At 52.4% G+C, this 27,445-nt stretch overlaps 2 protein-coding genes across 3 annotated transcripts; both read right to left on the bottom strand.

Annotated features, from left to right (window-relative positions):
- Window positions 1–313: 313 nt before the first annotated feature.
- Window positions 314–6,308, bottom strand: SLC35E1 (solute carrier family 35 member E1). Its single transcript, XM_065858086.2, has 6 exons — window positions 5,812–6,308; window positions 5,137–5,207; window positions 4,642–4,779; window positions 4,075–4,200; window positions 3,321–3,566; window positions 314–2,673 (listed from the first exon to the last, which is right to left on the bottom strand). Exons 1-6 carry the CDS (start codon window positions 6,203–6,205, stop codon window positions 2,440–2,442), a joined length of 1,209 nt encoding a protein of 402 aa, XP_065714158.1. The 5' UTR covers window positions 6,206–6,308; the 3' UTR covers window positions 314–2,439.
- Window positions 6,309–7,038: 730 nt separating this feature from the next.
- MED26 (mediator complex subunit 26) lies at window positions 7,039–27,235 on the bottom strand. Of its 2 annotated transcripts, none has more exons than XM_065858085.2 (3): window positions 26,865–27,235; window positions 12,650–12,724; window positions 7,039–11,348 (listed from the first exon to the last, which is right to left on the bottom strand). In XM_065858085.2, exons 1-3 carry the CDS (start codon window positions 26,937–26,939, stop codon window positions 9,654–9,656), a joined length of 1,845 nt encoding a protein of 614 aa, XP_065714157.1. In that variant the 5' UTR covers window positions 26,940–27,235; the 3' UTR covers window positions 7,039–9,653. The 2 variants fall into 2 exon arrangements, with proteins under 2 accessions (XP_065714157.1, XP_071655761.1); XM_071799660.1 differs by lacking the exon at window positions 26,865–27,235 and adding an exon at window positions 12,989–13,250.
- Between the last annotated feature and the right edge of the window lie 210 nt (window positions 27,236–27,445).

Here is a 27,445-nt window from a genome sequence, read left to right as displayed (position 1 = left end):
CCTGCTGGATTCAGGAAAACCTTCCTTGAAAAGCGAAGTCCTGATGGGATTGGCTTCGCACAAGAGGCACAATGGGAATCAAATCATTCCTAAGGACAACAGCCAGCAGCGTCCCAACACCAGTTACGGCAGCCGAATCATCGCAGTTTCTGTCTGCGTGACCATCCGGTAACGTATGGCACCTACAAATCAATCTGACTTCTCACAAGTGGCCATTGCTACCAACGCATGGCGCTCCCAAAGCTCCCTGCACCAAAACCGCCCCAAACCAGCCCCCTCCACACGGATGTAATAACAGGGTCACCATACACCATTGTCTAGATATGCCCTTTTTATTCCAGTGTTTCCGTACTTTCTACAGACCTATGTACATCGTTAAATACGTCATTAATTTACAAACCATGTTAAAACAAGTGTTTCGCCTTGCCAAACAAAATCTCGCAGCGGTCCGAGGTTAAAATATATATATTACAACAGAATCAGAAACTTCCTTTACCTGAACGTGGGCGATATTGCTTAAGGACTTGGATTCAGGTACTCAGCAAAGCCGATTCACGTAACCGTTTTAATTACATGTTCTACCACACCAAATGATCCCTGCCAACCACAGACCTGCACTGAAGAGCCCGGGCGCTGGCTGGCGGCCTCCAAGGGAACACATTCGCTCTCCAGGCCCGAAATGGACGATATTCTCATTGGGGCCGGTCCCTTTTTGCTCTCCAATCTGGTGGTTTTGTTGCAGGGACACAGCGAGGCCACGAGCCCAGACCAGGATTTGGGACACGGGATTTTCAACAGAAAGCCCTCACCTGCTACCGTACCCTTGACAGAAAAAGCTGAGTGTTAACGCACAGAAATATTGGGAAGCGAGCCTTAGACATACACATTTTGCACTTTCCCATATTAAAAAAGAAATAATTAGACATAATTTAATACTGGAACAGGCAAAAGCAATTTCATCTGGAAAAATACTTTTGCTCATTTTCTTGTTAACCAGGGATAGGGAATGATTTCTTTAGATTTTCTCAACCAAAAGCCCCAGCTCGAAGCCAACGGGAGCCGATTCCACGCCCGTCCACTCAAGGAAGTCCTGCTCACAAACATTAGCAGCGTATTTAACCATCTCTGAAGCTTCCAAAGGAGCATTTCCTCTTTGGTTCTGTCCAATCTGCAGAGCTGCCTCCATGCTCAGCCAAAAGAATAAGATCAGGTTGACTTTGCACTCAAAAATAAATTTTCTTACCCAGAAAGGAGCCAAATCATCTCGCAATTGGGGAAATGGTCATTTTTCAAGCAATAAATAAGTGGAGGGAGCGTTCTGTATCACACCCTAAATTTTGTTGCTGGTATCTAATACCTCTCTAGTAAAAAAGTAACACTTATGCTATCAAAAATGTCACCGTACAACAGCTTTTCTGTTAAAGAAGGCCCCTAAAATCTTTTACTGAAGGAATAACAGTAACGCTCTGATTCAGTGAAACCCAAGTTCAGCTGGTTTCCTTCCTTTCATACACAAACATGGTATCTGACACACAACAACCAACTTGTCTGGAAAGAAGTATTTATACTAACGGAACCAGTTCTTTTTAAACATTAAAAAAAAAAAATCCATATTATTCCAAACACTTTATTTGTGAAGGTGTTTTCTGTATTGCCAAGAAGGGCAATGTCTGGAGTTACAGGACTGCATTATTCAGAAAACAATGACGATCTTCAGCGCTTTTTGTTTGTTATCTATAGTGACTGGGACAACAGTGATTTTAGAGAACTGTGTTTCTCTAGGCCTGGAGGAGGCTTCTGGAAGAGATCGATCTTTCTACCGTCTGCTCTTTCAGAAACGCTCCTGGTCAGTCATCAAGAACTGACGGCGTAGGCACAAAGTCACGAATACCCACAGGAAGTTTCGCAGTTGCTCGAGGTGAACTCAGGTCACCTGTCTGCAACTGACAGACACAAGTCAAACCTCCTCAGATGGACAAATCCTGATGACCAGAAGCACGCCTTGGTTTCACTGCTTTCTGAAAGTTTCATTAAAAGAAAGTATCATTAAAACGTATCAGAGAACAAATTAAAGGTGATGTTACCAGCGTGGAAACAAAATACTGGCCAGAATTCAGCTGCCAAAAGAAGAATCAGTTGACAGACTCTGAAAAGGAGTGAGAGCAGAGATTTTACTCTGAACTTCTGCACGTGCATTTCTCCAGAATCTCCGTACAAGAGCTACACTCCACATTTGGTTCCAGTGCCAGATCTGGGCTGTTTCACGTTTCAAGGTCTGCTGAGCAGAAGGTGAAGGTCGGTACCGCTTTCCCTACACATGCATCTCCCCTTCTGCAAAACCTGGACAAGAAAATGGCTTTACATTCACAGATGTACTAAAAGTTTCTGATAATGTTGGGGACACTTCGATATCACAGTCTGTACCTGTTTGCCAGGACTCTATATATCAAAACGATTTAAGTTGTAGGTAGTTGGGTAGTTTTGCCGATTATATTGGAAGTGGTCTGTTAAGATATTTGTTCGACCGTACTGATAGTCTCCATGCTGTGCAAATGCCGTCAGTCCGTTCGGAGACTTTTCAGGAGTGTTTCGATGCCGGTCCAAATTCACAAGGTCTGCAGTTGTAACTGGAAGTAGCTGCTTCTTTGCTTCTTGGTTTGCATCATATTTTGTCTAGGAAAGAAAGAGATTTGAGCAAGTTATTTCCCACCTCACAGAATCCCAGAATGCAAACATTAATGAGGTCGCCCCTCAGTCTCCTCTTGTCCAGCTCCAGAGCCCCAGCTCCCTCAGCCTTTCCTCACACGGGAGATGCTCCACTCCCTTCAGCATCTTGGTGGCTGCGCTGGACTCTCTCCAGCAGTTCCCTGTCCTTCTGGAGCTGAGGGGCCACAACTGGACACAAGATTCCAGGTGTGGTCTCCCCAGGGCAGAGCAGAGGGGCAGGAGAACCTCTCTGACCTACTGACCACCCCCTTCTAACCCACCCCAGGTCCCATTGGCTTCCTGGCCACAAGGGCCCAGTGCTGGCTCATGCTCACCCTGCTGTCCCCAGGACCCCCAGGTCCCTTTTCCCTACGCTGCTCATTGTTCAAGAGAATATTAAGATCAAAATTGAAGTCTGTGAGACCCTGGGCCTGGCCCAAGCACCGGAGCACTTTGCTTGGGTGACACACGGCCCTTCTCTGCAGTGAAGTTTTATGCCACGCGTTGTACATTTTTGCTCTGCTAGCTGTGTGAACTTGCACAAAAAAAGAATTCAAAGCTACTGAGCTGTTTCAAGTGAGTTTCCTGAATCAATAAACCAACAGAGCCCTTACCTTGTTATATAAGAAGACCCCTAGAATAGCTGTCATCATGCCCAGGACGTTGGTGCTCGTGACCGGATTGCGAAGCATTATAAGGGACACCGTGATGACCATGATTCTTTTTGTGGCATTTGCGACAGAGTAACTGAGTGGGCTGATCAGGTTAAGAATACTGAAGGCAATGACATTCTGGGCAAAATTGCAGAATCCACTGATTATAAGCAGCATCAAGGTCCAGGGCCAGTGAGACATCGTGCTCTGTCATAGAGATAAAGATTACCAAAAACCCCCTGAATTATCTCAGGTTTCAGATAAGAAGCAAAGAAACACAAATACAACTCGAGTCACTTCTTACCTGCCTTTGATAGGAAGAATATCTGCAACTTAACTCTAAAAAAGCACCCAAATATGTTACATTATGCAACTACCAGCTGAAAAAACATCTCTCTCCATATATGTAGCACACATCCTGGGTGTGTTTGTTCCTGTCTCCAGCTGTTAATCACGGAGATTCACGCTGTCAAGTCAGCTCCCTCTCCCAACCCTGATGGCAATTCTCACGGAAGACACTACGCTTGTTTTTTAATATTGTTCTGTGAAACAATTTGCAGGTATTTCACAACAGTTCCTTCCCCGCTGAAGGGGAACTACACTGAAACACTAAAGTGCACTTTTTTGGTACGGCTGCTGGTGTGTGCTTGTTGTTTCATTATTTTTTTCTCTTTTCTTTCTTAATAGTGAACAGTTTCCCCAATACAACACTTACCAAGTCGTTCTCTACTAAGAAGGAAGAAAGATCTACCAGAACCCATGTGGGAATCATGAAGAACACGGCATGGCAACCGAGTATGTTTAGCAACCGAAGATGATGTATTCGGGAATCTCGTAACACCTGACAAAAACATGATTAAACAGCCTTTCTTCAGCAACTGCCAACGTTATCAGCAGAGACTCAGCAGCCACGTAACAATTACAGCTTCAGATAACAGATAAATTAGGAAAATAAGTAAATACTGTTATAGTATGAATTTCCAATGGGGATAACCAAAGAAAAACAGAAGTCCATGTGAAAACCAACAGTTTCTTGAGTAAAGAAAAGGCTCAGGAAGAACTCTAAGTTCTGCCCAATTTTCAGTGTAACAACTTTGACAGGTAGGAAGAGCTGTAGAAAACAAGCGTACAAACCAGCCAGCCATTAATTTGGGCTCCTTTGACTACAAGGTTAACTAAAACCAAAACTAAACAAAAAAAACCCCAAATGTACTGGAAAATCCATCCTGTCCAGCTAAAGGATCATGCTACTGACCAACTTTCTGAGCAGCAAAACTGTTACCTTCTTTGAGAAGATGTTCTGAAGTGAAAAACACAGGGTAGCAGCAAGGGCACTGACGAGTCCCCACATGTCAAAGGAAAGCTCCGTGACGGTGGCCAACAGGACACCGGTTATGATGGGGATCAGAGACAAGTACACCTGGAACAGAACAGAGAGGAGTAGCTTACATCTTTCAGGAATGGTCATTTCAGCTGAGCTTACACGTACCGCCGGTTTAAGAATGAAAAAACAAATCAAGGGGTCAACTTTTCTAGTATTGCACTACGACGAAGTTAAGCGACTACAGCACACACAATAACAAGTCCGCTGTATCAGAGCATCACCTCGCTCAACATTTGGACGTGTTTTCTTTACATTCACAATAAAAGGAAAAAGGAGCTTGTAAAATCTGCGTGATCCGATTTCAATCACAAAGGCGGAGCTTTCTGGACCCCAGCCAGCAGAGCACACCGCGGCCACCACCAAGAGAAGAAACCTCAGCAAACCTGCCCGCACCTTTGTCGTCTGCTTTTCCTTCATAATGATCCGCGAAAGAAGAACCACCCATATCGGCATCGTCGCTTTGACTGAGAACGGAAAGAAAATGTCGGTGCGGACACAAAGCTTGGGCTGACTCCGTTAGCCACCATCAGCAGAGGGTGAGCGCTGGGGATGGAGGGGGCGGTCAGGTCTGGTCCCACCAAAGCCCACATTGGGTGTCACAGCGTTGGGCACTTGTACAAACACGGGCTGGTTCTGGGTGCTCTGGGACACCGCATGGGACGCTGCGCTGGGCACCCACGGGGACACGGGACGCTGCGCTGGGCACCCACGGGGACACGGGACGCTGCACTGGGCACCCACGGGGACATGTGCTGCGCCTCAGGTCACTGCACCAGGCACCAATACAAGCATGGACTGGGACATGGCACCGGGGATGGGGACACAGCACCGAGGACGTGGACACTGCACTGGGGACCTGTACGAGCACACACTGGGTTGCAGGTTGCCCCAGTGGGCACCAGTACAAGCAAACGCTGGCCCCAGAACACCCCACCAGGCACCCGTACGAGCACACACCGCGCTCCAGGTCACCCCACCGGGCCCCCCATACGAACACAATCGGTGCTGGGACATCCAACGGGACGCGCGGACACCCCACCGGGCACCCCCCCACGCCCCGGGCCTCACCTGTGTGCGCGTAGGAGACCGGGACCCGCCAGAGCGAGACGTGCGCGGACACGGAGGCGAAGTACTTGCCGAAGGCGAGCGGGAGGATGTAGCGGGGGTAGGCGCGGGGCGGCAGCTGGGCCGGGCCGGCGGGCGGGACCCGCCAGGCGCGCAGCAGCGGCGGCAGGAGCCCGCACAGCCCCAGGATGTGGAACAGCGACACGGTGACGGGCCGCGGGAAGCTGCCGAGCAGCAGCTTGTTCACCACGTTCCCGCCGGCGCTCAGCCCGTACCAGGCCAGGCACAGCGCCGACACGCGCGCCCCCTCCCGCAGCGCCGGCCCGCGGCCCCCCCTCCCCGCCGCTGCCGCCGCCGCCGTCCCCCCGCCGCCCGCCGCCGCCAGCGGGGCCGCCATGGCTCCTGCAACCCCCCGGCCGCCGCGGAGACGTCACGGCCGCCAACGCGTCGCTTCCTGGGGCGGGGCCGGCGCGGCGCCTCCGCCACCGCCTCAGCGGCTACGGGTGCCGGGAGGGGCCGCCGCGCCGCTCCCGCGCGTCACTTCCGGCGCGGCCGGGCCCCCTTCCCCGCTGGGGAAGCGCCGCGGAGGGGCCCGCGGGCCCCGCGCCCCCGCCCCGCCGAGCCCGGCCCGGCCCGGCCTCCCCGCGGCTGCGGGACCGGGAGCAGGGGCCGCTGCCAGCCCGGCGCCCACCGCGGGCCGGGAGGAGCTAAGGCCCGGAGCCCGGTGTCCCCTCAGCTCAAGCCCCGCACAGCGCTGCTGCCTGACGGGGCTTCAGCCTCGGCCCGAGGGGTTAAAAACCCCACAGAAAGGCAAAAACCCCTCTTTTCTGATCGAGCCTTAATGGCAGGGGAGCCACTGAAGCTGCCCCAGTGACTGAGCAAAGGTCACAGGCTCCGAGACAGCGAGACAATTGCTCCTGACCTTTAAAACCAACTCGGGCATAGGTAAGGGCTGTGCTAAGGGATGGGTGAGGACCTGTCGGGCAGGAGGGGATTCTAGATCCTGTTTCAGCCATGCACTGCGTCAAAAGCTGTTTCTACATCATTAATGTACCTATAAGAACATGGCAATTCCCAAAAGATGTGCAGCTGAGCCGTTTCATGTCACGCATTGACAAGAAAGAGCTGGCAGGATATTAAAGATTTTAGAAGAATAAATTTTGTAAGGCAGTCAGGGGAAACCTGCAGCAGAGAAACGGAGTTCATGCAAAAATGAGAGTACACAGCAGATATGCACACGGTAAACTTCATTTGAACTTGTTTACAAAATTGACAAAAAAAATATCACCTTGTAAACTTATTCACATTTGTTGGAGCTCACAGAACTGGTTATACTTGCATGCTGAAATAAAGATTGTCAAGCCTCATCTCACCCTGGATGCCATCCAGGTGAGGTGACCCTTACAGCAGAAACGAACTCGGCATGGAACAAAATTTAAAGCTTGCACTGAGTGAACTTCCCCAGCGATTCTGCAGCACCAGGGCCAGGGCTGGCTCTGACTCCTGGCGCTCCTCGGGCGCAGCGAGCGGCAGGTCAGGCTGCCCAGAGCTGGACGGCGTTTGAAAGCGGCAACAAACTTGGGGCATCGCCTCGCGGAGCTGGGGCCGAGAGGGCCGGCGCTGGCATCGGAAATGAAAGCGGTGGAGGAAAGAGGTGGGGTTTAGAAAGTGTTTGTCGGTTCCTGAAATACGCCCCACGTTCAAAGGCCTCAAAAGAGCACGGACCCTGTTCCTAAGTAAGACCGTTCAGGGAAAGAGGGACAAGGGGCAGGGGAAGATGCACAGTACTTTTTACATAAAACCCAAGCATTTTCCAAAATTACCAGCTTTTTCGCCCTCTACCATCAAATCTACCTTTCTGAATTGCCAGACAGTAGTTTTCCGCAGCTCTAGGACACACTGCTTGACCTCAGCAACTTCAGGAGGACAGAATGGAAGTAAACTGAAAACACACTTGGAAACATTGGTTTTTGGTAAGCACTTTCTCTGCTTTCACTCTCAGACCTCAGATTTCAGAAATGGAAGCAAACAGACATCAGTGAAGATTTCTGAGACACCCACACATTTCAATACCGGTCAGATCACAAAAGCAGGAGGTTTGAACAAAGAATGACGTAAAAAATAAACCAAACTTTATCAGTTGTATTCCAGGGAATGAAGCAACTTAGTGTACACCTGGTGCGGAACACGCGTTTGGAGTCGCGCAGGGGCCCGACGCCGCGCCCGGGGCAGGAGAGCTCTGCCAAGGCTGCTCTCCAGAGAGGCGAAATCCAGCACCAACGGGTTAACAGACTTAACAGCACTAAACCTAGAAACAGTTTTTGGTATCGTGTCCCCTGGACAGAAACCCAACACCGGGGACTGCGGAAAACAACTCGTCCCAAACGTTAAAGCCATTACAATTAATAGAAATTCCGAGCTTTCTATACTGAACCAGGCTGCTTTAGAAAGCACTTTAACAATTCGGAATAATATATTACAAAGTTACTGAGAAAAACGATGAACTGGGATCTTTTTGAGGTACATTAACAGCAATCGTTATCAGTCTGCGGACCCTGGATGCAACCAGAGCATAAAAAAACCAACAAAACTCCAACCTGTGCGACTGCGTTACCACCGAGGGGCTTGGAAGACGCGGCGCAGGGAGGGCACTCGGCTTCGCCGGCTGCTCGACGGGCTCTCGGTGGCGCCGATCGCTCAGAGTTGGTCTGAACTGAGCAAACTTTAAAAAACAAATGTGTCTGAGTATAAATAATTCACAAACTGGTTTGTGCAAATTTTTTTTTTATTTCCACATTTATATCACAATGTGTCCACTTAAAGGACCAAATAGCAAAGTTGCTCCCTTCTGCGTCCCGAGAACACAGAAGTCTAGTTACTGTACATTCACTAAGGCTCTTTGTTTTTGCAAATTGCGTTTATGATGGATATCCATAAGGCAAACAATATCTAAAGGAATGGTAACAAGTATATTTCCAGCATACAAACAGGCGTCCTTTTTCCCTCTCACAGTACAGTTACAAACTCGTAGCACCCTCATTACATTTAGACTCTAGAAAAGGTGATTTTTCTTTTTTTTTTTTTCTTTTTTCTTTTTTTTTTTTTCTTTTCCTAGAAGTTTGCAGGAAGGGAAAAGGAGGAAAGAGATTTGGCTGGTGGTGGTGGGATCAAAAATATCGTTTAACATCTACTTTTTGCAGCATTTCTCAGAGACTGGATTGAAACTGAAACCAGAGTAAAGGATGCGATGCCTGTGGAACGCGGAGCTGCAGGCGGCCCAGCCCGCAGCGCAACCCCTGCTCCTTAAACCCGACCTCCGTACCACGTGGCGTCAAAAAACCCAACGCAACCATGTTCAGAGATGTGATACAAATGAAACTACAGGTTTTGCACGTTGTCTCTCCAATACCTCACTGCCAAATAAAAACCCAAATCAAGTCAAATAAATAGATGCATATTTTGTTAAGGTAACTTCCACAATTTTCTCTGTACCTGCCTGTAATAAGATTCCGGCATTCAGAAAGTGCTGGAAATCCTCTTCACTTCTTGGGGACTAACACTTTTTTATAGCTGGCTCGCTAGAGTTTTGAACTCAATTGTATCAACCTTCGTATGCCTTCCTTTGCAATTGTTAGTAAACTGGTAGCAGCATTTCACAAAAGGAGAATCGAAAGGGAAGAGCTGTCACCCCCAGCTCCCTCCCACCCTCTGCTCGTTGGGCCTGTTTGTCCAGGACAAGAGGTTTTTCTCCCTCTTTAAGTGGCATCGTGTCTGCCATTTTTGCTAACTGCAGATGTCAAAAGCCTTTGTATTGTATTGTATTGTATTTTTTAGCCAAACTGGACTCAGTCTAGGCAGACGTAAGGCAGGATGTTCAATCTACCGTCATCCCCGTGCGGATCTAACGATATGCACTGCGTCCAATCATACCAGTTACCCTGTGTGTCGTAACAACCGTTCACGCCTGGCCAGTTGTGTTCACGTATTCTGTCGAGGTCATCGCTCGTGACCTCTCGCGTGACCCCAGGCAAGTCCGTGGGTTTGCTGTTAGGAGCTAGAACGTGAGTCTTTCTAGCCTCTTTTCTAGTGCTTTCCTCCTGCTTTAAATATTCAGACATGAAGTAGTGAGCTCCTGGAGTCTGTACTCCTGACGAGGACAGCAAGCTACTCTGTCTGTTTAAATATGACTGAATGATTTCGTTTCTGGACAACTCTTTCCAGTTCGTTTGTTCAAAAGGGCTTTGCAGGTTGGGTTTTTGCTCCTGCTTTTCCGTTTCTGTCCTGTGCTGCTCAGCCAGTGCAGGGATTTCTACCTGCAAAGGATCTTTCTGTGTTAGAGGTTTTATCTGTCCTGTCATGGGATCAAAAGTGAGTTTTCTCTCTTTTAACCTCACGGGTTTCACACCCCCTTCTATCACGTGCCCATCCAGGTTGACTGTATAGTCTCTGGGTCGGTACCTTTTCTTCTTTTTGCTATCGGAACCTGAAGCAGCATCATCACTGTCCATTTTCGAGGCGTCCTGCGGAAAGCCCGTGTGCGGCGGGAGCGACTCGCTGGGGTGGGAGCCGGTTTTGCAGCCCGGAGCCGTGTGCGGTTGCAGGGTCCCCGCTGGGTGCCTGTGCTGGGTGTCCGCAGGTACCTGCTGCTCCTGCCAGGGCTGCGGCGCCTCCGGGGCCGATTGCTGAGGGAACTCCAGTCTTTTCGCTGGCATGGGAGGTGTGGATGGTTGCATCAAGGATGGTGGCGGCGATGGCACCTGTGCAGTGTCTAAAAACTGAGACCTTTGAGATGGACTAGGCATCGAATCCTTTGGTGAGTACGTGGTATGCTGCCGAGCAAAAGTGTCATGCCTGACGCTTCTAGGGCTGAACGAGGAACAGCGAGGACTCTTCGGCTGGTGCGGTCCTGTGGTTTCTTCCGATTTATCATGCTGCTGAAGCACCGCAGTCTTTAATAGCGAGGAAGTGCTCGAAGGTTTTACAAGTCCTGGAGAACTGGTGTGAGGTTTTACAGCGTTTACTGGGATCTTATTGTGTTTGTCGTTTTCACTGAGTTCTGTCCTGCTGCCTTCAGGCCCTGCATGTACATTTACATCTACAGGACTAGGGAAGTTCTCAGGACTGCCTCCAATCCCGTTCGTTGGAGGGGGCGAAGAGTTCTGTAATACTTCATGACTAGCTTTGGAGACTTTCGGGGGAGGAGGGCCCTGATGCCCATCCCTGTGTTCACCTTTCCTTTTCCGATTTCCCAGTTTCTCCGTTTTGGGAGAATTTAGTTTCTGTATATCATTCCTGCTTTTCAACTCGCTGATCGGCTTCGCAGCAGCCACAGCGGAAAGCTGCGCTTCTGCTTTGCAGTTGTGAGCGCCACCGTTCGCTGACCCCGGTGGATTTGGCAACCCTCTTGGCACCGCTTCACTCTGCGTTACAGGTTCTATCAACTTTTGCCAATTCCGCAACAATTTCTTGGCACGTTTGGCAAGTTCCTCATTGGATGTCTTCTTCCTCACCTCATTGATAAGCCTCCCAAGTCTCGTTTCCTAGAAAGAAAGAAAAGTTGGGTTACAAACAGGTACCACTCGCACAGAATTCTTCAGCTAAGTTTCTGCCCCGTAATGCTGACCCTAAGGAACACCTGGTTAAAACCACTAAAGATGGAAGGCTCGAGTCAATCTTTTGGTAAAGGATTAGTCCCGTTCACCCGGTGCTCTGCCACACAACGTGAAACCCACTGAAGGCTGAGTCGCCCTGTTTTATTCCCCGGCTACAGCACCAGAGCCACTCGCTGCGAAATTCATCAGAAAGGGATTCTTCAAGCAGCAAGAATATTGAGAATAAAGGCGCAAGTTCAGATTGGAGGGGAAACGCAGCACCCAGGGCAGCAAAAGCGCACGTTTATCACAACGGAAGTGTAAGATCTGCAGAAAGGGGCAAGAGAAAAACTCCAGGATCTGTGCCTTTCCCAGCACCGCGCTGACAGCAGAGGTGTCCATCTCGCAAACCCGGCCAGGGTGCAGCTCCTGCCCACCCTCGTCCTCCAGCTCGCCCTTCACTCCCCGCTATCTCCAAAGGGCACGAGGGGCCGATTTAAACGAGCATTCCTAGGCTGTCCCAAGCGGTTCCGTAAGCGGAAGGAAGCGTTTGATTGTTCCCAAAGCACGTTTGAAAACAGAGAATTGTTCTGCGGGTCAGATGACTGAAGAAAAGCTCTTCAAAGGAAAACAGACCGGACTGCGAGAGAAACGCGCACCGTGTTGTGATACGTATGTTGAAACACAGCGGGAGTTATGGTTAAGCAATAGTAAGAGGCAAGTAACACCAACAATTTCAATATCGAGATAGAAGAACTGTAAATTACCCATGAAAGCCCCTTTGGGCTGCAGCTGCTCTCTCACCTGATACTTCAGCTTTTAATACACCACATCTCACCAACTACATCAGGCACTGCTTATCTGATTACCCGATTAATTTTATAGACACAGAGGAACTTTATTCCTATGCGAGATTCTTTGCTGCTTGCTCGCCGAACATCTAAAAAGGTGACCAGGACTTGAGCGAGCACGGCGATGCTGCTGAACGCAACAGAATTCATCAGTAGTAACGATTAATTTAGTGCCCTACACAAACAAGAACCGTGCTGTGCAGAACACTGATCTGGACCCAGAAAGAATCACTGTGCGGGCATTGAGACGTCAGGAACAGCACGAGAGAGACAAAGAATATCTTAATTGTCAATCCTTCGCAATCAACCTATTGTTTCAAGCAAAGCTCTTATGGAAATTAGACCGGCAGAGAAAGTCCTTTTATCCGCACCCAACTGAAGTCATGTTTGGTGACTCACCTCAAGTGCCTCTTTGGTAATGGGATATTTCTCCAGGCTGGAGATCACTTCCAGGACTGCCACCATGTTATGGATCTGCAACAGGGAAGACAAAGTCACTCCATGTTTCCGGTACAGTTACCTTAGTTATCGAATGTCATTTAAGACCTTCCACTTCGTAATTGCTGGAAGCATTAATCACAAAATTGCTATCGCACCGTCTGGCTTCAGGGAGCTGATTGTTCGAGGAACAGGGACAAGGACAGTCTAGTGACCCAGTTGGAAACTGCGGGAGCTCTGACAAACGCGCTCTTATGTAAAACTAACGGAAACATCAGCAATAAAACCAGCGAGACTTACTAGCGAAGTCCTGAGCGCCGCCAGCCAAGGCATCAGTTAACTGTCCCACAAACTAACCGGAACCGTAAGTGCCAAGTGGACCGAGCAGAGCCAAAGCAGAAGTCTTGCATTTATTCCTTTAGGATTTACACGAGCCGCCGTTGTACAATGTTGTTCAAAATGCTGATGTTTCCTGTCGCTACAGAGCAAGAGCCTAAAACGCGGGTTTGAGTTCCAGAGCAGAGCTGAACCAAAGGCTGTGCCCAGTAGGTGTCCTCAGCCCATCGCCCGCCAGCCCGGCCCGGCTCCTCCAGCACCCTGCGGCCTCCGGAGCCCCCGACGCCCCCCGTCCCGCTGGAGCCCCCCAGTCCTTCTGGAACCCCTGACATCCCTGGTCCTGCTGGAGCCCCCCAGTCCTTCTGGAACCCCCGACACCCTGGGTCCCGCTGGAGCCCCCGACACCCCTAGTCCTCCTGGAACCCCCCAGTCCTTTTGGAACCCCCAACACCCCCAGTCCTCCTGGAACCCCCCAGTCCTCCTGGAACCCCCGACACCCCCGGTCCTCCTGGAACCCCCCAGTCCTTCTGGAGCCCCCGACACCCCCAGTCCCACTGGAGCCCCCCGGTCCCTCTGGAGCCGGATTGTGAGAGGCTGAGGAGTAACGGCAGAAACCATGTTACACTAACAAAGCGCCCACTGGGTTTTCTGATGGGTTTCTCTGCAACATTTCCACACAAAAGCAGCTGCCACCACCCACAGACGTCAAACACAAGTGCGATTTTAATAACATCTACGAGCTGCAGACGGCACGGAGATCTGCATTTCCAACACCTGATGTCAAGAGCACCTAAAGCTGGAATTTCTAATTCACCTTGGTAGATAGATTTACGAGATAAGCAAAGGGAAACCTGAATCACAGTGTCATTTACTGCTTAACTGCATTTGTGACTCAGCTGGACGCGAACGGCATCCCCGGCAAACCTGGCAGCCGGAGCCCCTGCGGAGCCCCCGCTGTCCCGGCGCCCAGCGGGAGACAGGGAGGCAGCGCTGCCGCCCGGCCCCACGCTCCGCTGCGCGATTCGCCGTGGAAAAAGACTGCAGGTTTGAGAGAATTTGCTTTCTCAAGCCAATCCTACCCTTCTGCTCAGATACAACAGGAGAATCAGGAGCTGGAGCCTCTTCCTTTCAGAAAATCTTGTGCATGGACGATGTTTTTTCCACCACAGCAGGATCGCTTTATGTGGGAGATACTTGGATGAAGCTGTCAGCAATTAAACACTTGGCTTGACTTTCACATTTACTTTTATCCAACTTATTTTTCAAGTCTATACAGGCTTTGACTGATTGTGACTCTTACAGGTTGTAAAACCAACTGCAGAGCAGAGATGAGTTCATTTGTCATGAACTACAGCGCCTCTGCAGATACTCAAGCCCCAACCCACCACTTGGTCCGGTCCAGTAAAACTCCGCTTAAGCACATATTTTGATATTTTAGTTCTCACTATTTCAGGTCAGTGCACTTCCTTCTGTGTTCTGGTCCTTGCCCTGCTCTCAGTGCCCGGGCAGGATGGTTTAGCACCCCGGTTTCAAGAACACATAACAGCATTTCCCACCCCCCGGTTCTAGAACCAGAGCCCTTAGAACAGCAAATGCTCAATTGCCGGGAGTTTCCAGACAAACTTTTACATTACACTTGCAGAACACGACACTCTCCTTCCTGACACACACGACTGTGAATTACCAGGCTGCAAGAAGGCTGTGCATCACACCCCCCCGTTATCGGTACAATGATTTTTGCAGTTACTGGTAATCCCCAATTATTCGTTATCTAAATGACAAGCTGAGGGCAAAAAAGGCTCATTGTCTATCAGAAGGTGGAGATGCGGAAAGCGATACGCTCAGTGCACCCGCACCTGCGGGAAGATGAAACTCGTCAGGGAATTTCCAGTGACAGCTTTGCCTTGTCTCAATCACCCGAACCTGCGGCTCCGAGTGCCCCCGATGCTCAACCCCCCGGAGCCCCGGCACCGGGACTCTCAGACTGCGCTTCACCCCCTGTCCGAGGGGCACGCGGTGCCAGTTCAGGCAGCAAAAGCTGCTTCAGACGCTGAGCGGTGCCAGTCGCTCCCGCTGAAACACAAACACCCGTGTGGTTCCGCACACGTCCGCAGCGGTTGAGAACGCGCCGCTGCGCTGGAGCAGGCGCTGGACACCCCGTGCGGCTCCGCACACATCTGCAGCGGTTGAGAACGCGCCGCTGCGCTGGAGCAGGCGCTGGACACCCCGTGCGGCTCCGCACACATCTGCAGCGGTTGAGAACGCGCCGCTGCGCTGGAGCGGGTGCTGGACACCCCGTGCGGCTCTGCACACGTCCGCAGCAGTTGAGAACGCGCCGCTGTGCTGGAGCAGGCGCTGGACACCCCGTGCGGCTCCACACACGTCCGCAGTGGTTGGGAACGCGCCGCTGCGCTGGAGCGGGTGCTGGACACCCCGTGCGGCTCCGCACACGTCCGCAGCGGTTGGGAACGCGCCGCTGCGCTGGAGCGGGCGCTGCGAGGAGCCGGAGGGTGCTGCTCCGGAGCAGCTGCGGGAAGCTCCTCTCAGTTTTCTGCTTTTTGACCTGCAGGAAAGCGCCGTTCTTCAAAAACTCTGACATCCCTGCAGGTTCAACACCGTCCCCAGCCCTCCCCAGGAGTTTTGTGCAGTTTTCTGGGAACGCTCCAAACTGCCATAAAGAGAAGTTTATAATAAAATTGTATTCACCTATTTCAAAACAGCACAGACTACGAAATTCCTTGTGGTACAGTTCAACACAACCAAAACGAAACCCATCAGGACACTCTGAGCGGCACCAGAAGCGATCATTATTAACACCAACTGCCACTAAAACCGCTCCTGGGCACAGAGCGGATAAGTCCCCTGGAGCAGAGGGGGACGAGGGGGCCGGCAGCCACCGGGTAAGAGAACAACTGCGTACGGCGGCGCCTCAGGACCCTGCGCATCGCTGTAGTTTGTTTGCCTTTGTTCACTTGCACTGCGACCCCTACCGCCCCCCCCCACCAACTGCCACGGAGCGACCCCAGGGCCTCGCACCGAGGAGCCTGCGGCAAACAGCAAGCGACGGCACTTCCAACGCCCCCACGCGATCCCCGTGCTGTGCAGACCGACCGGCACGCAGGCGAAGTCACTCGAAAGCTGACTGGAGAACATCTGCTTTGAGTCATCTCCCGTAATCGTTTCCAGCGCTAATGACAGTCACAGAAAACAAATCTTATTTATTCCGTGCAAGCCTCCTTACGCGATCCAGCCGTACTCCAGAATCACTACTGGTACCCGAGATCACTTCCAAGTCGAGCACTGCATGATTTCACTACAGCCTCAAACACAGGGCTTGCTGGGCTCTCAGGAAAAGATGAAGTAGCTTAATTGCCTTTACTTAACTGCCATCTTAATCCTATTTTAGCCTTTATAAATCAAGAACAACTCGGTAACTAACTCAAGTTCAAAAGGACACCAAGCGTGTGGAGCTGGGGACGTTTCACGCACAGCTGGTCCCCGACACCTCCGATTTTCTCCCTTTTTTTGTCCACGTTTCACAGCGATGTTTCTAAAGATCTTGGCACGCGTGTCCAGACCGCGACAGACAAAGCAGGCTCGAGCCGGCCAGGACGCCGTTGCTGAGACGGTTACACCCGCCTAGACCAGGAGAAGGAACAGGTATCTCCCTGGAACATGAGAACCCGAGAGCTCGGTGCGCAATTACAAAACCCAAAGCCGCGGTCCAACTGCGAATGGGGATTCCTCTCCTGGACTCCGCCTAGGAAAGCTCTTTTAAATCACTTGCATAAAGGTCCATAACAGCACCAAAAGGCACCTTTTGACACAGCATCATCACCCATATGGGTCACACCAGAGCCTTTTAAAGTCTCTAAAGGGTATTTAAACTCAGCCTAGAATGTCTAGAGTCCCTAATCGCTTAAACCTTCCTAAAAACAACGTGCAATGTTATTATGCCCCTGAAATGGCAGGTTATAATGATCAATAATCTGGCGCCACTGTAGGCATCTGGAACAGACTCTACAGAGAGATCAGGAGACACCGGCCTTGAGAACCTGCACTTGTCATCACACCCAGCTCAGCCCCTCAGAATACGCCATAAACACCCCACGTTCTGCTGGTTTCAAAGCAAGCACTTCTGTAACCCTTTCCCATCTATAGCATCAAAGCAATGCTACAAAACAAGTAGAGAAGTGCGCTCGCCGTGGAAGACTGAACCCATCTTCCTATCTTTCCTACAGATCCAGATCTCTATGGCCAAGTTTGTGTTTTCCGTTTGGAGTCAAGATGAGAAACACAGTGTGGTCTATGCAGAAGTTCACAGCAGCATTTGTACCTGTTTTTTGCCTTCCCTGCTCCTAGAGAGAGCAGCAGTTTATCGGGCACTTGTAGAAGCTCAGCGTATCTCTGGGCCACGTAAATCCTTAGGCAGCACAGAATAACGCCCAAGGAGAGCCCGGTTCGAGGTCACTGTCCCGGAACGGCCAGGAGGGCAGAGCTGGTTCAGAGGGGCAGCAACGCCGTGACCCCAGTGCCGGGGGCTCCGAGCAGCGCCGGCTCCCGGCCCCGCAGTGTGGAAAAGCTGCTCCGCCGCACCATCACCTGAAACGCGGGGTAACAAGTAAAGAGAGAAGAGCTGCTATTCATTGTAGGCTTTATTTACATGCAGCAATGCAAATACAGCAGTATAGTGTTTATTTAGCACTTGGTACGCGGCGCGGGAGGCACCAGACACTGACAACGCATAGGATGAACAGTGAACCGTAATGTCGTTTTTCAAAGATACAGACCGAACACCCAAAGTCAGAATCCAGGTTACAACCTGCTGGTATTTAGTTCAGTTCCCTTGCAACTGATCTATTAACAGGTTCCCCTACCCCCAATGCGACACGACGGTGTCGAAAGACGGGACACGAGGTGCTGTTCACAAAGTGACACACGGGAAACATCGCCGTGCACTACTTTGTTCAGCATTACCGAAATGTTTCCAAGTCCGTTTGCTACGCAGAGTTCAGATACTCACCAGTACACAAAAGGTATTTTTCAAGGTGGAGCTGAGATTTTTAAGGGCATTTCGTACAGCGGATCTTTTGACATGAAGGGATCAAACACTTGGGTGGAAAGTCATCCACTGCGAGCATCTTCTATGCCAGAAATTCATCTGGAGCCCACGCTTTGAAAACTGATCAGAAATGTGTGCTGCAAAGCAACAGGCACAAGAAAAGCTCCTGGACCACCAAGAACAGCCCGAAAAGCGGTGAGACACAGCAAACCCTTCCTACCTCTGCATTTCACATTGCCAGGCCTAATTTAAACAGTCAAAACAACGTGCAGATACTTCCTTTATGCTTAGGCTTTATTTAATGGTAAAGGAACATCTCCCAGATACCCTCCCATATACACCTCACAAAGCCAGAGTAAGGTCAGACTCCAACAAGACGCCGCATCGCAAAGAAATCAGCAGACCTGCGCTATTTCACTTGAGCAGGACACCAGCAGCGCCCCGTGTCACCTCTCGGCAGCACGTACGCGGGTGAACAAGGTGCAGAGACCGCAACAGCCGAGCGATGAAGAGGAGTTTGCCCTGGCAGGGACAAACAGCCTCGAGTCGCAGATCCACAGCGGTGGGTGAGTGTGCTCACCGCCCCGGCTCCTCTCGGCCAAAGCAGACGTCCAGCCCCGGCAGGAAAACACCCCGCACCGCGGCAAAGCAGGGAAAGCAGCCCAAGAAAGGAGCATCTGTCAGCGGAGTGGTGCAGAATGTAGAGAAACACAGATTACGGAGGTGCCACACACGCCCAGAACAGAACCAGTTCAGTGGGGGAGCCTCCCGCTCTGCAGGAAGAGGTTCAGCAAGGCCAACAGGAACCAGCCCGCAGCGTCACACTTCTGTCCATTCGGATTTATTAGCCAATAACTGGAAGACGTTCTTGTTACTCCAGAGAGGAATCATTGTCTGCCAGCTCCAGCATTCGCTGAACGTCCCGCGTGACACCCTCAGAGCCGTGCCCGCGGTGCCTGCCCCTCGCTTTGGCATGGAGCAGACTCGCTGCAACACGACCCCACAGACCAACAAACCTTGAGGGCGGGCAAAACCTTTGCAGGGAACAAGTTTATCAGCCTAATTTTAATAGCCCAGCAGTTGAAGTGAAGGTTTGTTAGAGGAAATACTACGAGACTGGAAAGACACGTGGCACAAATCCAGGTGAAGGTCTCGGGGTGCCCACCACAGCGCGCTGCCAGCAGAGGGGCACCCACAGCTGCACCCACAGCTGCACCGGGTGCGCATAAGGGTTCAGGAGAGTTGAAATATGGCAGATTTGTTCACAGAAACTGAGAAAAATAGCCTCACCGATTGAGAAAGTTTTAAACATTAAGTCTGAAGTCACTGTACCCTTTCAACAGCAATCATTGACACAGGATTTCCATCAGCACGTGCCATGCAGAAGTTTTATGGATATGCACAAAAAGTTTACCCATCTCCTAGAACTATTGCTCACCAAGGTTTAAATAAAACCACTGCTGCCAGTCACCCATTTCCAAACTCCCCTGTTCTGTGCAGACCATGGGAGAAAATGAGCGCTGATAATCAGTGGGGAATGCCGGCCCATTCCGTTCAGCAGCACAATCATTGGCAGGTACTCAGAAACAAAACGGGTCTGCTACCTTGGGCTGGAAAGCCCAGAGCCCCACAGCACCTTCCACCTCAGTCACCGTGAAACCAGCTCCGCTCCAACCAGCTCCGCTCGGGATCACCCAGCGCCAGGAGACAAAAGAACCCAGAACCCCAGCAGCATCTGATTTGTAGTTAACACCGAACGCTCCGGGAGCTGCAAACCTGGCACCAGCTACTTCTCATCTGGTAGCAAAAACCTGCGTGATTTCCACCTAAGAAAGCCCCACTGACACTTAAGCCCCTGGGCAGCCCGTTTTGAAAAGTCCAGTGGAGAAAACGCTGCACAGTGTCTCAAAGCAACGGCTCCAGTTTGGACAGCCTGGAACTCTCACACACACCAGGGACGGGTTCTTCATGGTGCAGTGAGACCCTTAACCAGGCTGCTCAGCCCATGTGCACACCCGTTGCACTTTGCAAATACATTTATTTAAACGTCTCACTACGGTCAGCTCCAAGAACCAACTGTGGTTTCTCCAAGGATAACCTGTAATACTGAGCCATTCGTTCTTCTGGAACTTTCAGGATGATAACTTGTATACAGATTCAATTCCATGCGATCCATCGACCCAGCGCGAGGAGCGTTTGTTCCACACTGACCGTGCTACCCAGCTCCAGGAGCTGCGCTTACACCACAGCTCAAGTTACAAAAACTCAGGATACGCTGCAAGTTTGTTTGCTAAAGAGAAGCTCTGAACGTGCACCAACACCCCCGGAAAAGCACCGCTCTCCTCCGCCCTCAGGATTTCTACACTCCTTAGAAAAACCATTCATCGATGCAGACGTGCAGTGTAATGATGGTACTCGACAAGCTGACTGTCACCAGCGTGTGAGGAACAGCTCCACACAGCGCAGGCTGTCAGCCTCAGACGAGCCTCCCACCTCTGCACGGTCACCGTCACAGCACAACGCTCCGAGTACACCCGCTGTTGCGCTGCTGACTACGACAGACGGACGGACAGAGGACGGACGGGGGATCCTCTCCTCCCCAGCTGCTGCGCCAGAAAACCGCTCTGTCAGTAAAACACAACTCGGTACCTTTTACTTCCAGTGATTCCTCAATAGAAACTTCTACCACCGACTGTTCGGACAGGCCGGAAACGGTGTAGTCTGACATTAACCATCACACCGAAGCATGCGCCGCTGCCCCATGCCCCAGAAAACACCCACACGCTGGTAAGTTTAGCAGATTGCACCTCAAATTAAAGCAATTTGCTAGCACTTAAATATTGTTGCAAACACCGAAAGCATGAATTACCTGCAGAAAGAATAATTTAGCTGTGGGTATACTGACTAAACTAACCTGCGATTGCATTAAACTGAATGCAACGTACTTACATTTACCTCCAATGTTTCTTTAAGGCCCGAGCGTGTCAGCGGGGCCGCCCCACACTGAGTGTTACACAGACCGGAGAAAGTTCATCGAAGTTATCACCACGCACCGAGCGGGTGAGACGCGATAGCGGGAAAGCCTTATCAGCCAAAACAGACACTTTCTGTTTATAAAAAACTATACTGACGCTAATTTTAACTCCAAATCTAATATACTGGAGTAACTGTGCCTGAAAAGAAGCGCTTCTTGATTAGCACCACATCTCCCCGGTGGGCAGAATCAATTCCTCTTCCTATCCCGAAACTGCCGTGGTTCCTGAACACGACAACGCCGCTCTCGGCTGCCGGCGGGCGAAGGGGCCGGACCAGGCCCTGCCCTGGCGGGCACCGGCACAGAACGCTTCAGCTGCTCCGGAAACACTTTGATCAGGAGCCAAAGGAGCCGGGATGACAGCGCTGCTGTGTCACGGCCGAGCCAAACCCCACACCTCCCGCACGGCGGCACCGGGCTCACCCACCGTTCGTCACCCACAACCCTGACAACTGACCAGCCCGAGTCCCTGTGCTCCATCCAGAGCTCTGAACACGGGCGAAGCTGAAGGGTCTCGTGTTTTCAAGACAGACGGGGGCCTGGCTGGGTTTAGGACGCACACCAGCTGTCTCTTCCACGCTGCGGTTCGTGGCGACTGTCAGAGATTATTCCTGATGTTTATTCTACCTACGTAAAGTTGGTTTTTCCCTTCAGTCAACGGCTTCACGGCCACATCCACGGATTCTCCGTCATTCCCCTCAGCTACAGCGGTGAGAAAACTTCTAAAAACTCTGCTCCCAAACCAGGGGCCTGGTATTCGGACACTCAGGCCCCAGACCAACCTGCTAAGGCGGAAGGGAAGCGTGAGGAAGCAAATCACACTTAATTTTTCAGGTTCTGTACTTATTCAAACACTTTTCTACTCAGTTCTACTGCCACACCTGCTCCAGTAGCACTTGTAATGCACCGAAGTTGTATCAGGTAATTGAGAGACGTCAAAAATTACCTAAGGAATTTCTTTTTTTAATTTTATAAAGCCTGGTCAGTCCCCCAGTTCAATTCCCTACGTGATCCTGCACGTAGGTGCACGGGCACACAAGCTGGGTGTGTGGAGCAGGAATAAGAGGTGGGTGTTATTTAAATTGTCACTGCTGCCGAAACAAACACCCCAATTACAGCTCAGAGCAAGCGACTCCTGCCCCGCGCCGCGCCTGAGTTTCAAGGAATTCCCAGCACCAAAGCAACCTGCGCTCCCGGCTCCGACCCCTCGGCCCAAGTCCTCGCTTTTGTTTGCCCGGATTCTGTCTCACCGGCCGCACACCCCATAACGGCCTCGCTGCTGCCGGGGTGCCGCGCAAACCACAACACGACAAGTTTCTAACCCCTCAAAAGGTAACGACAAAGCGGCCAGGACTACGCAGACAACCGATCAGCCACGCGTGGACTGGGCCGGGGTGAAGCCGGTACCGCTGTCCGCGCGGCGGCACTGGTGGTGTCGAACAGGTCACTGAGAAAGAGGTGGACGGGAGAGCCACACAGTGAGGCCACGAAACCAGCTGCACCAATACCTGCTACCAATTGAACTGAAGCACAGTCAGAGCATCGGGAAAAGCAGTCGCCCTCATTTAAGGTTATTTAAAATCATAAAGAAACAGATTCAGTGGCACGTAGTGCAACAGGCCCAAATCTTTATCTGGAAGCCAGGACTGATGGGATAACAACGCTTCAGACCCAACATCAGGAAAGGCCACAACCAGCCCCACGTTTCACTACACACAACACGTGATGCTGCTTGGAACAAGGGGAGCCACGAGAACAAACCCCAACGGGGAAGGCACAGCAGGTCCCAGCCTCTCTGCAGCTTCCTCAGAGTCCTGAGCTCACGAAGACCACACAGAAACGGATGAAGCTGAAGGCAAAGCCAAGCCCCGGCCACTGACGCCACGTGTAACACTTCCCCGCATGCAACAAAATCCCCAAGGGCCTCCCGAAGGGAACCAGCGTCCTCCTCCACTCTCCCTATCGATATTATCACAGCAGCGCCTTGTACCTTCTCTCCCGCTTTTCCAGCCCAAGTCTGGAAGGCGTTTTTATCACCGATGATCGAGGATTTGCTCGTGGGACTTGGGTAAAGCAACGGGCACACAACAGACACAGAAGCACCTTCAACGATGCGACTCATGCGTCAACTGGAAGATCACGCCAGACCAAGGCACAGCTTAACACGTTACAACACACAGACCCATTTATTATTAATAATTCAGACCCCGGAGCTCTCCTGAAGATCTGAGCAGCAAGGAAACTGAGATGAGCAGCAGCCCGATTTACAATCAGCTCCCACCACACGGTGAGCACATCACGGGCTGGTACCAAACCAGAGCTGGGTTCGCATCCCAGAGAGGTGTTAACGGCAAAGAATTATCGTCTAACATTTAAAATCGGGAAACGATCGCTACGTATTCAGGATGAGGAACCATTTAACTGCAAGCCGAATTCTAACAGCCAGCTGGAAACAACAGGCTCTGCCACAGAGCAAAACCGAACTGATCTCATTACTCCTGCCATCAGGTGACAAATTCCCCGGAGCACAGAGCGCAGTTTAACAAGGCGAAGGTGTTCGGTGCGAACCGGCGGCTTCTGCGCACGCCGAGCCCAAAGGGAAACGCGCCGCTTCTACCAGAACCAGGGAATATCTCCCTGTGCAACTGCCTCAACACGGGTTCGGGTGCTCTGCTCCGGTTACCGATCCTACGCGGTTCTCCCAAGAAAATCCCACCTCCCATCGTTGTGGGCGACTCCACGGAACTCGTGAGCTTTGGTGCATTCTCGCTAAGGCGCAAGCTTTGGAAGGAAATGGATGTCGACACTCAGTGTTTAAGTCGCACAGCACAAGTAGTTTCCCCACGTGTTTTTTCAAGGGGAAAAGGCTGAAGAAATGAAGATGTAACACCAGACATCCCGGGCGGCTTCCAAGATGATGTAATTTTTTTTAAAAATAGCTTAGTTCTTATAGGTCTCCTTCGAAATAGAGGTTACCCATGTAAACTCTGAACTAAGCGTGTGAAACGCAGTTATAAATACATTCTGCAGCAATTACTAGAAGAGGTCTCGAGTGCTACACGCGTGTGTACAATTAAACATGGCTCCTGAGTCAGCAGCGCTCGGCGTCGCAGCGAAAACAAGGACGAGCGGCTGATGCAGGTGCCTTCTCAAAACAAGGAGTTTCGGGGAAGTTGGGGAAAAGATTCTTTTGAGTGCTTCAACTCAACGTAAGTAGAGAAATTTGCTTCTCTCTCTTTTTTTATTAATTCAAGGCAGGATCTCAGAGTTAAGCAAGATTGCTGTGTACCACAAAGAGCTCCCCAGCTACACTGGAATGAACACCCCCAACGGAGCAACAGCTCCTGTTAGAGCTTCCAGCTCTCTAGAGAACCCCGTCCCTTTCGCAGCCCCTCGGGACGGGACCGGGCTTCGCACCCCTGGCAGGCCCGGTGCAGCTTCTCCCCTCTCCTCTCCAGGAACGCGCACGGACAATTACAGTGAAAAGTCTGAATGAAGCCCGGGTCTCAACGCTTGACTTTCTTGGGAAACAAGGAAGTCGATCACAATAATGAATACCCTAAGTTTGAATGCAACCACTTCTTTTAGAAGATCCTAAAAGCCAGAAGAAAGTCGCCACAGTTTTCCATGAGTATCAGCGACCGACTTCTTCCTGTGGGAAAACATCAGAAGCGTTCCTTGTACTTTCATGCTGGCGCTCAAGTGCAATTAAGTTCCGAATCTCCTTTGAGGCACGTGCACACCTTTGCTTTCCCATCACGACAACGGCGTGACAGGTGGTTTGATCCACCGCTTCCCACGGATTCCACCCGCTTTGGAGAAAACCGCCCGAGATCAGGGCCTGGACAATGAATCGCGACCGCAGCACCTCTGCTTCCCTTGGAAGAGGTTAAAATGGAAGACAGCCCCCTGCCTACAGGCGTTTCTAAACAATGGGCCGATTTTTCCGCCACCAATTATTGCCCTGGATAAGTATCAAGTATGTAGAATTCCAATTGAACATACATTGCTGCTCAGCTTATGGAGCTGCTGACCTGCTGGAAGCTCCGCAGAGCTCTTGGCTGATGCCCCGACTGCCCTTTGCCTGCTCAGTTCTGGTCCCCTCACCAGCGCCCAACCGCGACCACGGCTGCAGCACAACGCAGCGTTCACGTATGGAGAGGGGGAAAGCATCCACCACAAAAATATATTCCCTCGTTGCTTAATTCCAGCCAGCCACAGTGCTTTAGAAAGCAACACCAGGAGCAGGGCGACCAGTGCTACCCACAGTTTGGAACTTAAAAGAAACCATCGATCTGTTAGAATTTTATTAAAGTAGATTGACACTCGGTCTAATGTGAAAAATCTGCAGCCACAAAAAAGAACTCAGAGCAAACAAAATTCATGGAGTGTACTAACTGACATTTCAGTACGATCCACGGTAAGGACTGCAAACTCAAACAACTCTGACATTTGAAAGCCCACAATTACCATTATAATTCATTACTGTTACTCGAACATGTAATATTGCAGCTCGTGACAAATGCACCTCACAGGGGGTTACTACAGAAGAGACGAGGTCAGGGCCATTTCTCTCCAGTTCTCATGTCACACACAGGCCATTCCAGAATGGTTCTAAATGGCAATAACTGTATTAGCTGCTTTAAGACTTCGACGCAGGTCCATTACAAGACAGACACTTGTTCAGACAGAAGCAGGTACGACTTTAATAGAACCAAAGCACCTTTTCAGGTCCCCGGTCTCCTGGAGTAAAACACACGCGCATTCAGCGCGATGCGCCCACAGCTGCCCCACAACTGCAGGGTCCAGACGAACCCACCTGCGCATCCCGTGTGGTGCTGTTGATCTAAGATTCGCGAGTCTGACAGATTGAGGGCTCTGCAGTCCTCTCACAGCAACAAACACCTAAGCGGGGAACTCCCTTAATGTGCCAAAAAGACCTTAAAAGGAGCGAAGGATACTGTGGATAACCGTCACTCAAACCTTAAGGCCACTTATAGGTAAAATACACACCGACTTCGGTGCTTACAGCACATCCCAGAAGGAGCAGATAAGCTCATTAGCGCGCTGCAGGAACGGATAACAGCGAAGACCGGGGCTGCTCGGTGCTGGAGCCGCTCCAGAGCCCCGCAGCCACCGGCCAAGCCCCACCGGTGTCCCCGGAGCCCGGGACACCCCCCGGCCCCGCTGGAGGCGGCCGCAGGGCCCGGGGAACAGGTGGGAGCCCCGGAAGGTCCCGGGGCCGCGGCGGAGCCCGGCCCAGAGCCCCCTGCAGGCCGCAGCCGAGCCGCGGCCTGGCGTGGGGAGGCCGCCGGGCCGCACGCCGCATGGCCGGGCAGCGCCGGCCGGGCCCCGGGGGGTGCGGGGGGGTGGCGGCGGGAGGCGGTGCGGCGGGGAGCGGAGGCGGCCCCCCGGGAGGAGGGGAGAGGCCTCCGGTGGCACCGGCGGGGCGGCCCCGCGGTCCCGGCTTAGGGGAGCGAGCGGCGGTGGCGCCGCTGGCCGCGGGACCCCGGGCGGGCAACGCGCTGAGGAGCTTCCCCGCTACCGCCCGCAGCGGAGGCTTCCGGTGCCCGGGGAGGAGCCCGGCGGCAGCCACGGTCCCGGCGGGCGGACGCGCGGCCCCGGCGCCCCCTCGGACAGCGGCGCGGGAGCCGCGGGAGCCCCGGGGGCCGCGGGGGAGGCCCGGGAGCGGCGTCCCCGCGCTGCCGGCACGGGAGCGGCGGAGCCCAGCGGGCCGTACTCACGTTGCTCTGCGGGTCGATGGCCTGCAGCAGCCGGTCCCTGATCTGCTGCGGGGAGGGGGCCGGAGCCGCTGTCATTGCCTGGGCGAAGCGGGGCGGCTGCGGCCGGGGCGGGCGGGCGGCGGGTGCCAGGCCGGGCCGGGGCGGCGGCTCCTCACTCGCCGGCGGCGGCCTCCTCGGGGAGCCGGAGTCGCATGTTCGCTCCCCGCGAGGCGGGGGAAGCGGCGCTGGGAGCGGAGCGCGGGGGGAACCGCGACCGGGCCGGGCCCGACTGTTCCGCTCGGGGCCAAACTCAACTGTGGGCAGGAGCCAGCCCCGCGCAGGGCACCCTGGGACACGCCCGACGCCGTAACGCACGGCGCGCCCCTGACGCCCCGCCGCACGCACCGGCGGGCACGGAGCGCGCCTGCGCACTGCGGCTCGGCGGGGAGCGCGCATGCGCGGAGCGCGCCCGGCGGAACTCGGCGGCCGCGCTGAGGGGAGCGGAGAGGAGCGGGAGAGCCCGGGACGGAACCCGGGACGGAACCCGGGACAACCCGCGTCCCCCGGGCGCTCCGGGTGTCCCGGCCGGGCGGGCACGGGCG

The sequence above is a fragment of the Patagioenas fasciata genome, chromosome 27 (assembly GCF_037038585.1).
Source record: "Patagioenas fasciata isolate bPatFas1 chromosome 27, bPatFas1.hap1, whole genome shotgun sequence".
Taxonomy (NCBI): domain Eukaryota; kingdom Metazoa; phylum Chordata; class Aves; order Columbiformes; family Columbidae; genus Patagioenas; species Patagioenas fasciata.
Note: the sequence above shows the minus strand (reverse complement) of the source record. Positions and strands in the feature narration are given on the sequence as shown.

What these genes read in the sequence shown, in the direction of transcription:
- SLC35E1 (XM_065858086.2), bottom strand. Translation starts at nt 6,205, where the DNA reads ATGGCGGCCCCGCTGGCGGCGGCGGGCGGCGGGGGGACGGCGGCGGCG. An exon ending in AGGAAAAGCAGACGACAAAG is followed by an intron (nt 4,780 to 5,136) that starts GTGCGGGCAGGT and finishes GTTCTGTTCCAG; the next exon opens with GTGTACTTGTCTCTGATCCC. An exon ending in TCTTAGTAGAGAACGACTTG is followed by an intron (nt 3,567 to 4,074) that starts GTAAGTGTTGTA and finishes TCTCTATGACAG; the next exon opens with AGCACGATGTCTCACTGGCC.
- MED26 (XM_065858085.2), bottom strand. Translation starts at nt 26,939, where the DNA reads ATGACAGCGGCTCCGGCCCCCTCCCCGCAGCAGATCAGGGACCGGCTG. An exon ending in CCATCGACCCGCAGAGCAAC is followed by an intron (nt 12,725 to 26,864) that starts GTGAGTACGGCC and finishes TCCCTGTTGCAG; the next exon opens with ATCCATAACATGGTGGCAGT. An exon ending in TTACCAAAGAGGCACTTGAG is followed by an intron (nt 11,349 to 12,649) that starts GTGAGTCACCAA and finishes CTTTCTTTCTAG; the next exon opens with GAAACGAGACTTGGGAGGCT.